The following is a 12,623-nucleotide window of genomic DNA, read 5'->3' on the forward strand; positions in this document are numbered from 1 at the left end:
ACACTTTTACTTACATGTACTGGTTTCCTATAAAGGGTATTATACAAGATACAGATGAACAGATACAATGAGGGAAGGTCTAGAAGGGTCTAGAGTGCAGAAGTTTATGTCCTGTGTGGTACTGGGGTTTACCATCACCCTCCCAGCACCTTCATCAACCTGGAAGCTCGTTGTTCAAGAGTTTTTATTGCCTTTAATTTTCAACCTCTTCACCTTTCCTGGATGTCAGTGGACAGGGCTGAAAGTTCAAACCTGGTAATTACTTGGTCTTTCTGGTAACCAGCCCCATCCTGGAAGGGGAGAAGGAGGGAGAGACAATGTTAGGCAAAGCTTAAGTCACATGCTACTTAGCGAACCAATCTCTTTGGCAATAGGCTTGGATATTCTGCAAGGTTAGTGGGGTCCTACGCCCACACATTCAGCAGGGTATTAGGGTATGCATCTCTCTGTCTCCATTTACCTTTGCAGTTGAAAGCAGAAACAAGAGACGAGGAGACTGGGTGTGGTGACTCACACCTGTAATCTCAGCACTCTGTGAGGCTTGGGTGGAGGATCACTTGAGCCCGGGAGTTTGAGACCAGCCTGGGCAATCTAGTGACACTCCATCTCTACCAATTTTATATGTGTGTGTATATATATACACACACACACACATATATACACACATATATGTATACATGTATACATATATATGTATGTATATATATATACACACACAATTTTTTTTTTTTTTTTTTTTTTTTTTGAGATAGAGTCTCACTCTATCGCCCAGGCTGGAGTGCAGTGGCACGATCTTGGTTCACTGCAACCTCCCGGGTTCAAACAATTCTCTGCCTCAGCCCTCTGAGTAGCTGGGATTCCAGGCACCACTACCACGCCCAGCTAATTTTTGTATTTTTAGTAGAGACAGGGTTTCACCATGTTGGCCAGGCTGCTTGAACTCCTGATCTCGTGATCCATCCGCCTCGGCCTCCCAAAGTGCTGGAATTACAGGCTTGAGCCACTGCGGGTGGCCCTCATTTTTTTGTTTTAAAGAGAGATGAAGAGAACTCTCTCTAGGTTCCTGCATCCTGCTATGCCTAAAGTCGTCTCTATAGTTGACCTTCTCAATAAATAAATTTTTTCTTAAACTATTCTACCTTATCAGCATAATCAGTAGGGGCTCATTATGAATAATAAAGAACACTTCTATCACTCAGGAAATGCAAAGGGTTTTTGATAGCTCTATACCAGGCACTAGGGACAAAGATCAAACATATTTTGTCTTATACCACAGTAGGATTTGGCTTTGGTTGCCTAAAGCAAGATAATGATTTATTTTCCTCTCTTATAAATGAAATCTAGAGGTAAACATTTCCAGACTAGTATTTTGGCTCTATTATCATTAGCCTTTTTCCAGATTGCTGCTTTGCACGCTCAGCCCATGCCTCCATTTTAAAGTTCACATGATCCAGCATGGTTGCTGGAGCTCCCCATGTCATGTTTTTATCCCAAGCAGGAGTAAAGGGAGAAGACAGTTGTCTATCTCCTTTTATTCATATTTCTTAACTTATAGTTTAGAACTTTCCCAATATATATAACAGTGAAGATTATAGTATAATAAACCCCTATCTGCCCATCACCTTTTCTAGCAATTACAAACATTTTCACCATTTATTGTCTCTGTTCTCCTCTTTGCTGCCCAATTCTTACCCACCTCACTCCTACTCCCAGAGTATTTTAAAACAGATTTCCTCTCAATCCCTGCAGACATGTCAATTTCTGACACTGGGCCCCAGCTAAGAGGACTATCAATATCTGTTCCAGAGGTGGTCTTGATAAGAAGGGAAAGGATATGTAGAACGTCCCTGGTGAAAAGCTTCACCTGTGGAGCCCAGAGGAAAGTTACATAACCTTCTACCTCCATTCTCCTCTTCTGTCCCTCTTGAGTCACAGAGCTTATACCCTTTCCTTTCATGAGCTCTGGGCTAGATCCGGAACATTTTTCAAAAACAAATTGCTTCCTGAGGAGTCATCGTTAGCTATTTGCTTGTGCCCAGAGGCATAGAGAATGGATGAGCCGATGGTCTGGAGTGAGAGGCAGGAAAATGCCTTGTAAAATTGGCAGCCCTGCAGTTTGCAGCTAATGAAGCTGATATCTTTTCTGCAGATGGTCTTGGAAATCCTGGCATTTGATACATATTCACTCCACCAGGAGAAGTAAATACCTCTTCCCGGATGCAGCCATTTCCCCAGTCTAACATGACACAGAGACCACTGTGCTGTGACCTAGCCCGGCTTTTTGTTATAATGGAGTTGCTTACAATATTTATCTCCTCCCTCCTGAGGCAAAGATGTTGCCAGAATGAAATGGGCAAGCTGTGTGTCTAATCCTATCCCCTATCATCTGTGTAATGGCTATTTTCAATTGTTTAGAGGAAAATGTAATTTCCCAACATACTATTGAACTGTGAGCTGCCTCACTAGTAGGGAAGAAAGCAATTTTGTTTCACCTGGAGAAACCTGAGAGAGTTCTCTAGGATAATGAGGTGCTGCATTCAGCCCACTTGATGTGCAGACTTCACACTCATGCACTTCCCCCCTCATCTGTCAAGATGCTCCCTGGGCAGCCATGGAGTCCTGTGTTTAGGAGAGAGATGTGGCTTTTTTTTTTTGTTAAGTCAACCTGCATAGTGTGTATAGGGGCTCTGCAGGATTTTGGTACATGAGGCTCAAGTGCATTTGTCTTGTTTGTATCCCAAGCTAAAGGAAAGTAACAATGGTAAGACCTATTTGAGATGCTGCCTTTAGCCCAACCAGCCAACCCCCTTGATGCTTTGTGTGTGTGTGTGTGTGTGTGTGTTTGTGTATAGGTCAGTGGGACAGCATGGAAGAATACACCTGTATGATCCCTCGGGACACCCATGATGGAGCATTTTATAGAGCTGTGCTGGCACTGCATCAGGACCTCTTCTCCTTGGCACAACAGGTAAAAACTGCATGCACCCAGATCTCTCAGCAAGGAAAAGATTGTAGTGCTTCTGAGCACACGGAGCTTCAGTAAATAGCTATTATACTTCAGGTCTGATGTTTACTTGGCTTTGTGAGTGCATTTGAATGGTTTTGATGCATTGCACTCAGAAGACTGCCAGCAGGTCTGCTGGGGATACTTTTTGTTCTGAGGGGGATAAATGTGTTCTGGAAGCTGCTGTCTCAGTTGCTTTTGGAGTTAGCTTGTTGGGTCATCGTTACATCCCTTGCTGTAGAGAGAAGCTGTATTTCACCAAAAGATAGGAGTCAGAGAGCCAGCAGTCTCACTGTGCGGCAGAAATCAGTCACAAGGGTCTTCTGGCCATGCAGGCATGTCACACATTGATTACCTTCCAAGGAAGCTAGTACTTATTTGCAAATAGTGTGCTGACTTGCAGAATGAAATAATGAAGTAATCCCATCCACCCTGTGAGACACAAGACTAAATGAGGTGCCCTGGTAAATGATCTGAGCACTTAAGGCATTGGGACACTATAATTAACCTTAAACATTCAAAAACAGGAAAAGCTCTGCATGAGGGATTTTTAATTGATGGCACAGAGGAAACTCAAACTGTAGTGCTGTGGCATCCTCCAGGCTCTCATCTGTGTGATGAGAACCAAGATGTTGGTTGTCTCTGTCAGAGACACAAGAGCTCCCGTTCACATGCACAGGATTGGGCATCTCTGCCAATTTCAGAGGCACTCCCTAATAAGGACAGAGGGTGCTTGGAAGCCAGAGCTACCACCTGGGGCCATTGAAGTGTGTGCAGAATCTATTTTCATAAACATGCCCAGCAAGGAAAAGTTAAAAGAGGGTAGATCCCCAGGCTGGGCACAGTGGCTCACACCTATAATCCCAGCACTTTGGTAGGCCAAGGTGGACGAATCACTTGAGACCAGGAATTCGAGACCAGCTTGCCCAACATGGCGAAACCCTATCTCTACTAAAAATACAAAAATTAGCTGGGCATGGTGGCGGGCACCTGTAGTCCCAGCATCCCAGCTACTTGGGAGGCTGAGGCAGGAGAATCGCTTGAACCTGGGAGGTGGAGACTACAGTGAGCCAAGATCACGCCACTGCACTCCAGTCTGGGTGACAGAGTGAGACTGTGCCTCAGAAAAAAAAGGTAGATCCCCAATTATGTCCTCTTGAGATGCAAGAACCCATGATTCAGTTTTACAGCCCTCATTCCCATGCCCTTGCCACCTAAGATTGTGTATATTACCTTAGATAGATGTTAAAGTTTTGGATGCCACGCATTTCTGTCTTTGATGAGAAATTGGATAATACCTCCTCTCAAGCCATTCACTTCTGGGAAAATGCCTTTCTTCAGCAAATTTCTCTCTTCATCCCTGGAATTTAAGTGAGACAGATAACTTCTGTAGCTAGTTGGGGTGCCCTAAAATAACCCTAAGCTCCCAAGTCCAGAGCTCAGTCCCAAGGGTTGTTTCTCTTCTAGTGCATTGACAAGGCCAGGGACCTGCTGGATGCTGAATTAACTGCGATGGCAGGAGAGAGTTACAGTCGGGCATATGGGGTAAGTGTCAACTATTCTGCACATTGTCATTTTTGAGGCTTATTTCCATACTTTTTTCAGAATGGGCTATTGAGAACTCACAGGCTGCTGGAAACATGCCTGTTTTCTCTGATCGGCAGATACCCTGACACCAGAAGGAATGATTTAAATCCTGTCTTTTGGATTGTTTGTGCAGTAATTAGTTTGGAATGTGATTTGCTTCCATCAGGCCATGGTTTCTTGCCACATGCTGTCCGAGCTGGAGGAGGTTATCCAGTACAAACTTGTCCCCGAGCGACGAGAGATCATCCGCCAGATCTGGTGGGAGAGACTGCAGGTGAGCTTGGTAGAAAGCCCCAGTTCACCCGCCTACCCCTGCCCCTTCCAGGACCTGGGAGAGTGCCCCCCTCCACTCCCTCTCTTACTCAACTTGCTTTTCCTGCCTCCTCCACCAGTGTGTTGCTTGGCTTGCATACAAAGCAGAATACTCAAATGCTCCTCATCTAAGTTTAAGCTGTGAGAGAATGACCAATTTTCCCGTCTCTTCTTACTCTCTCCTCTAGGAATTAAAAAAAATGTTTTTTAATAAGTGACACCTGTGACCAGTCAGGAATCATAATCTCAAAATCATTGGTTCTCAACTTTAGCAGCACAGTAGAATCACCTGGAAAGCTTTTTAAAGTCCTGATGCCCAGGCTATTCCCCAGGCCAATTAAATTTCTGGGGAGAGACTCAGGATCAGTATCTTTTCAGGTTCCCCCAGATGATTCCACAAGCCAAAGCTAAGAACCACTGTTCTAACTATACTTGCAGACCACCCGCACTAGCTTTTCAGATGGGGTTGCCTTAGGTTCTCATTGGCCAACTCCTCCTGTTGATAGTTACTTAGGTCAGAGTCATCCTGTTGCCTGCATTGAGACTTTTTTCCACTGCAGTTTCCCCTTGTAGAGAAGCTTTCCCAAGTCCTCCATCAGTATTTTCATTATCACATTCTGATCATTTTAACATGAGGAACTGTCACTCCAGTTCTGGGAGTCAGGAGTCTTAAGTGTTCTGGGAAGGATGGCCAGTTCTCCCATTCCTTGAGTGGGTAAGATAGGAAGTTCATCAGCAAAAGAAAAAAAGAGAGAAAGCCTTTACCACTCCAGAAACCATTTGTCTCCCTGCCTATCATAATCCATCCCCCCAATTATAAGACATTTCCTCTCAACTAGATCCCCACCTAATTCCAAATTCTCGCTTCAGACCAGTCGAAGTTTGTGCTTCAGGCGTCTCAGTAGGCTGTGACAAAACCCTCTCACTCCAAACTGCATTCCTGCCTAGGAAGTTCAGGGCACATTCCCCTGGAAAGGAGAGAGCAATGGGCATGGGAACATCTATGAATACAGTCATTTATGGCTCTGAAATGAGCACATACAGTTCTTTTACATGTTTTATTAGTAATTATGAAATGCCCAGTGAATGTTTTGATGGAAAATTGTCTCCTGGGCACCAGAAAGAATTCCACAAATAAGCATTTCCCACTTAATTTGTACACACCCCAGTTCTTTGAAATGCCTATAATAAAGAGTTTCTACAGCAGAGATCTGATGAACCTTCTGACAGTCTGACAAGTGGGACTTGATCCAAATATAGACTTGGAGGGGAGGGGATGCATGGAATGAGTCCTGGGAAGAGAGATGCCTGTCTGACTTTACTGGGTCCAGGACACTGTTACCACCTTAAGCCTTCGTGACTTTCCTATCTTGAGGCAGCAAGATGCTTTTTGGCTTACGGGAGGCCAAATTATTTCAGCATCTGGGAGGACCTAACTGTTGGTGAGAAGTAACAAAAAACAATCACTCAATGTACTTTTTTTCTGTTATTTTAACTTTCTAAATCATTGTTGTCACACTTCATGGGATGGAAAATTGTAGTCCAAGGCCTGAAAATAAAGCATTACATTTATAGTGGAAATTTGGCTCTTGTGGATGGCTTGCTGTCAAATGAACTGCTGGGGCTAGAAAACTGCCATTTTGTGGTCAAATCATTTAAATTAAAATCCCCAACCAGTATTATAGTAGTGGAAAAATACGTGTTTGTTACTTTTCTTTGGAGTTGCACAATGCTTTTGGTTCCTAAGACCCTCCCATAGGGCAGTTAGAGAGGTCAGCATTACTGGCACTGGGTCTCTTCTTGCCTTGGGTTCTCCAGTCAGGCTCAGACTGCATCTTATCATGGCTAAAAGCCTGAGATCATTGTTGCTAGACTTTTAAGTTTATGTCCGCGGAGTTCAGCTCCATGGGTTCATGGAATTTACCATGAAACAGCAGATCTCAGGAACTCCCCTTCTGAGTCTGACTTCTTATCAACAAGGGTGAAAAAGGAGTTCACTTGGCTAGGCATGGTAGCTTATGCCTGCAATCCGAGCTCTTTGGGAGGCTGAGGCAGGCGGATCGCTTGAGGTCAGGAGTTCAAGACCAGGCTGGCCAACATGGCAAAACCCTGTATCTACTAAAAATACAAAAATTAGCCAGGCGTGGTGGCATGCACTTGTAGTTCCAGCTACTTAGGAGGCTGAGGCAGGAGAATCGCTTGAACCCGGGAGGCAGAGGTTGCAGTGAGCCGAGATCGCACCACTGCACCCCAGCCTGGGCAACAAGAGCAATCCCACATATAATCCCAGCACTTTGGGAGGTTGAGGCGGGCAGATAGCTTAAGCCCAGGAGTTGGAAACCAGCCTTGGCAACATGGCAAAACTCCGTCTCTTCAAAAAATACAAAAATTAGCCAGATGTGCTGTGCGCCCATAGTCCCAGCTACTCAGGAGGTTGAGGTGGGAGGATCGCTTGAACCTGGGAGGTTGCGGCTGCAGTGAGCCGTGATTGCACCAGTGTACTCCAGCCTGAGTGACAGAGTGAGACCCTGTCAAAAAAAAGAAAGAAGAATAATTTCTAAGTGTAACTGAATGAAGCATTTCCCCTTCTGTGTATACTTTTTTATCTCAGACAAGTAGAAATGAAGAAGAAAGAATCTAAGATGCCAACATACAGGGTATCTCAACAGTCTTTTGTTTTTTCAGAAGTCTTAACGGAGGTTGAGGCTTTAATAACTTCAGAAATATAAATGCCACCAACTTAAAAACAATGTCACTTGAAAGTTATTTAAACTTATTTACATTTAATTCATTTTTGAACTTTGGATGATACATTTTAAATTTAATTTCTTTGTCAGTGATAGTCATCTTCAACCAGAAAGACTGAAACAAAATTTTAAACTTAAAGATGTATTATGTATTATATTCACCATTCACAAAATAAATTGAAATCAATCATTTAATTTATTTAATCCTCGCCGTATCCCTATGAAACTGGTACTGTTTTTATTCCACTCTACAGATCTGTCAGAGGTTAAGTGATTTGCCCAAAGTCACATAGGTAGCAAGTGGCAGAGGCAGGATTCAAGCTCCAAACCCTTGCTATACCATCTCTCAAACTGCTGAGAAGTCCCTAAGGGCAGGGGTCCCCATACCCAGGGCCGGGGACTGGTGGGTAGCCTGTTAGGAACCGGGAGGCACAGCAGGAGGTGAGGGATGGGCAAGCTCTACCTCCTGTCAGATCAGCAGCCACATTAGATTCCCATGGGAGCATGAACCCTATTATGAACTGTGCATGCAAGGGATCTAGGTGGCACGCTCCTTATGAGAATCTAATGCCTGATGATCTGAGGTAGAATAGTCATCCGAAAACCATTCCCCCGCCCCTGCCCAATATGTGGAATAATTGTCTTCCACAAAACTAGTCCCTGGTGCCAAAAAGGTTGGGGACCACTGCCTAAGGGTATTTCACTCACAGTGCCCTTAACCTGAGAAAGCTTAGATTCTATCAGCAAATCTCCTTTGTGTTTCACAGTGGATTTGACTGTGACTTGCAGGGAAGTTAAAATGTATCAGAAGGCCAGGCACGGTGGCTCATGCCTGTAATCCCAGAACTTTGGGAGCTGAAGCAGGCAGATCACTTAAGGTCAGGAGTTCAAGACCAGCCTTGCCATCATGGTGAAACACCATTTCTATTAAAAATACAAGAAAAGGCTGGGCACGGTGGCTCACGCCTGTAATCCCAGCACTTTGGGAGGCTGAGACGGTTGGATCACAAGGTGAGGAGTTCAAGACCAGCCTGGCCAAGATACTGAAACCCCGTCTCTACTAAAAATAAAAAAAATTAGCCAGGCATGATGGCGCATGCCTGTAATCCCAGCAACTCGGGAGGCTGAGGCAGGAGAATTGCTTGAACCCGGGAGGCAGAGGTTTCAGTAGGCCAAGATTGCACCACTGCACTCCAGCCTGGGCGACAGAGCAAGACTCTGCCTCAAAAACAATGTATCAGAAGACATATCTGATCTTCACTTGAATGTTCTAGGGCTGCCAGCGTATCGTAGAGGACTGGCAGAAAATCCTTATGGTGCGGTCCCTTGTGGTCAGCCCTCATGAAGACATGAGAACCTGGCTCAAGTACGCAAGCCTGTGTGGCAAGAGTGGCAGACTGGTGAGTGACACCCACCCACCCACATGGGCAGGTAGGGCCCCAGGGTGTCCCTGGGCTGTCCAGTTCTGTCTGTAACCCAGTCTCTCTTATTTTTAAGGCTCTTGCTCATAAAACCTTAGTGTTGCTCCTGGGAGTTGATCCGTCTCGGCAACTTGACCATCCCCTGCCGACAGTTCACCCTCAGGTGACCTATGCTTACATGAAAAACATGTGGAAGAGCGCCCGCAAGGTCTGTATCCCAGTGCATCCAGAACAGACCACCTTCTCCAGAATGCCCGCCTGATCTGCTTCTCTCTGCCCCTTTAAGGCCAGAAAAGAAACAGTGTTTAAACCACCTACTCACAATGTCAGGGAGTTTCTTCCTGTTGTGAAGCTATTTGGCCTGATTTCATAAAGTGAATCATAGTTGAGGAGATACATGTATACCATTGATCAAACCAATGAATGTGATCACAGTTATATGTATTTGTATCTAGAAAGTGCTGGGACATAGAAGAGGCACACTTCCTACCCCTAAGAGAAGATGGGCTGTTTGGTACAAAAAAGAGCAGATTTGTGAATATACAGACTAGAACTTTCACAAGACCAATTTGGGTTTTTCAGACTTCTGGTCTCCTCTCCTGTCATCAGTTTGGATTCAAAAGGAATAACATGCAGGGTGTAATGCTGAAACCAGGAGGGAAAGTTATCCTGAAGCCAATGTAGAATTCCTCTGACTTTATTTACAGACAAGCCCTTGGGAAATAGATGTGGCTCCTGGTTTGGGGTTTTTTTTCTTTAAGTAATCTGCTTGGATGATGGTGAGGACTAATAACCAGTAGGCCCTGGAGGCAAAGTCAGCACCTGCTTTGGCTTCCCCGTCCTCCTCCTTACGAAAAGGAAGAGGGAGTCCCAACTAGCCTTCTCTCCCCATTGTGACCCCCACAGTGAGGTACCTGAGATGAGAGAGGAATAAAACCCACTGGGAGCCTCTGCTGTGGGGAGATCTCATAAAATAGAAGTTGTGTTTCTGCGGAAGGCACACTTAGGAGATCTGGGGACTGGGTCTAGAAATTGACTAACTTTATATATGACTGACTCAGGGTGGCTGTGAATGCCACCCAAAGTGGGATCAGCTAGCCTGTACCCAGGCACCTTGTCTTTGGGCTTTACTGCAGTACCAATGACCTAAGTTTCCTTCTTCAAATGTGCAGCTTGGATATTTTGTTTGTTTTTGTTGTTTTGTTTTATTTTTCAGTCTCTGTGAGCCTCCCAGGCCAGAGCATTTCTGATTCAAAGCCTGACCTCCTCCAGGCAAATGAGAAAAACAGAAGGTGCTGAATCTGAGTATAGTCTGGTTTCCCTCCTATGTATAGTCTCCAAGTCTTTGACTGTCTTGCCCAAGTTAGGCCGAAGAAGTCTTCTGGGTAATATCTCAAGCAAGGAGTGGCTTCTTTCAACATAAGACCCCAGCCCAGGCCGGGCGCGGTGGCTCAAGCCTGTAATCCCAGCACTTTGGGAGGCCGAGACGGGCGGATCACGAGGTCAAGAGATCGAGACCATCCTGGCTAACACGGTGAAACCCCGTCTCTACTAAAAATACAAAAAACTAGCCGGGCGTAGTGGCGAGCGCCTGTAGTCCCAGCTACTCAGGAGGCTGAGGCAGGAGAATGGCATAAACCTGGGAGGCAGAGCTTGCAGTGAGCTGAGATCTGGCCACTGCACTCCAGCCTGGGCGACACAGCAAGACTCCGTCTCAAAAAAAAAAAAAAAAAAAAAAAAAAAAAAAAGGCCCCAGCCCAACTTCTCCGTAGAATAGTCTTTCTTAGTAGCCCAAATTCTGGTGGAATTAAAAATTAGGAACCTATTTAAAGTAAAGTGCTGGGACTTCAAGCCCAGAACTAGAGATGTCATATCTTCATAGTTAAGGAGCTACCCAAAGAAAACTGACTACTTAATAATTGTGCTGCTGATCAAGACACTCACTGAGCCTTACTTGCCTCCACTGTAAACAAGAATCATGCTCTGCCTTGCCTGAGGCAAGGAAAGTATTTATGGGAAAAGCAGACCCTGTTATCCTGGAAGGCATCAGGCTATGGGTATATGTATCATGTTTTCCTAGACGAGACACTTCACAGAGTCCAGAGACAGGCTGGTCTTCTGTAAAATTTCACTGAGCCAAGGCCGTTGTTCTTGCCCACAAACCCACCCATGCAATCTAGAACCAGAATATTGTGCCTAACTATAATCCTGCGGGCCTATGAGAAGCCCCTTCTTCCAAGTGACAGGTCCTTCATTTATAAGAGGGAAAGAATCACTTTTCCCTTTTTTCATTTCCTGGGGATGGAGAAAATAAATTTTAAGTAGAAAATTTTCAATTCCTTGAAAATAAGTTGCCTGGTACTATACAGTAGAAAGATATTGGATTCTCTTATGCTGGATAAATGAAATATTGAGCTTCAAATCCAAACTTAATACCCAGCCTCCCCAGCTTTGGCAGTTTATATTTTGTTCAGCTCCGTATTAAGTCCACCAAAGAGTTTAAACCCAGTGTCTGGATTGTTAATGCAGGTAGCTTACGAGCTCTGAAAAGCACCTAGTGTCAGAGTTCCTGGTTTAGCTCCTACCTGCGTGACATACGCAATGATCACACTGAGTTATCACCTTTTTAGTGATGGATTTTTTTTACTACTGCCTCCCAATTCTTTTTTTTTATATACATATAATCAGATTTAAGCCAGGTGTGGTGGCTCACGCCTATAATCCCAGCACTTTGGGAGGCCGAGGCAGGCGAATCAGTTGAGGTCAGGAGTTCGAGACCAGCCTGGGCAACATGGTGAAACACCGTCTCTACTAAAAATGCAAAAATTAGCCGGGTGTGGTGGTGCACACCTGTACTCCCAGCCATTTGGGAAGTTGAGGCGGGAGAATCGCTTGAACCTGGGAGGCAGATTGCAGTGAGCCAAGATCATGCCACTGCACTCCATCCTAGGTGACAAGAGCGAAACTCTGTCTCAAAAAAACAAAACAAAAAATCAGATTTAAGATGGGTCAGTGTAGTTCTCCTAGAAAAAAAAAACTAAAGAGTGGTTCATACCTGTAATCCCAGCACTTTGGGAGGCCATGGTGGGAGGATTGCTTGAGCCCAGGAATTCGAGACCAACCTGGGCAACATAGCAAGACCTCATCTCTACTAAAAATTGAAATTAAAATTAACCGGATGTGGTGGTGTGTGCCTGTAGTTTCAGCTACTGGGAGGCTGAGGTAGGAGGATCACTTGAGGAAAAGTGTTCAAGTCTGCAGTGAGCTATCATTGTACCACTGTACTCCAGCCTAGGTAACACAGTGAGAGACCCTGTCTCTAAAGAAATAAACAATTAAATTTAAAAAAATTAAAATTAAAGGAAAATTTATCACTTCCCAAGTGTGGGATACTAATGTAGTTCATTTTTCAAAGCTGGTGGTGAGTAATGGATCTCTGTGAAGACAGACGTCTGAGGGAGACAGGTGTTAAGTGTTGGAACATCTGTGTGCCTGCCCTGTCCTCATGCAATGGATTAACTGCTTGATCAATTGTTTGTCATGTCATTCTGG

The 12,623-nt window shown here is 44.7% G+C and overlaps 1 protein-coding gene across 2 annotated transcripts in view; it reads left to right on the forward strand.

The window, feature by feature from the left end:
• MTOR (mechanistic target of rapamycin kinase) overlaps nt 1-12,623 on the forward strand; it is a 151,745-nt gene that overhangs the window by 108,255 nt on the left and 30,867 nt on the right. For both annotated transcript variants that reach the window (XR_012089784.1, XM_007980575.3), the window contains exons 32-36: nt 2,853-2,968; nt 4,472-4,549; nt 4,758-4,865; nt 8,925-9,050; nt 9,148-9,279. Coding sequence is in view for 1 of the 2 variants with exons in the window: in XM_007980575.3 (XP_007978766.1) it covers nt 2,853-2,968; nt 4,472-4,549; nt 4,758-4,865; nt 8,925-9,050; nt 9,148-9,279 (560 nt within the window). In the remaining variant the exon portion in view is untranslated. The remainder of the gene's footprint in view (nt 1-2,852; nt 2,969-4,471; nt 4,550-4,757; nt 4,866-8,924; nt 9,051-9,147; nt 9,280-12,623) is intronic.

The sequence above is a fragment of the Chlorocebus sabaeus genome, chromosome 20, assembly GCF_047675955.1.
Source record: "Chlorocebus sabaeus isolate Y175 chromosome 20, mChlSab1.0.hap1, whole genome shotgun sequence".
In the NCBI taxonomy this organism is placed as follows: domain Eukaryota; kingdom Metazoa; phylum Chordata; class Mammalia; order Primates; family Cercopithecidae; genus Chlorocebus; species Chlorocebus sabaeus.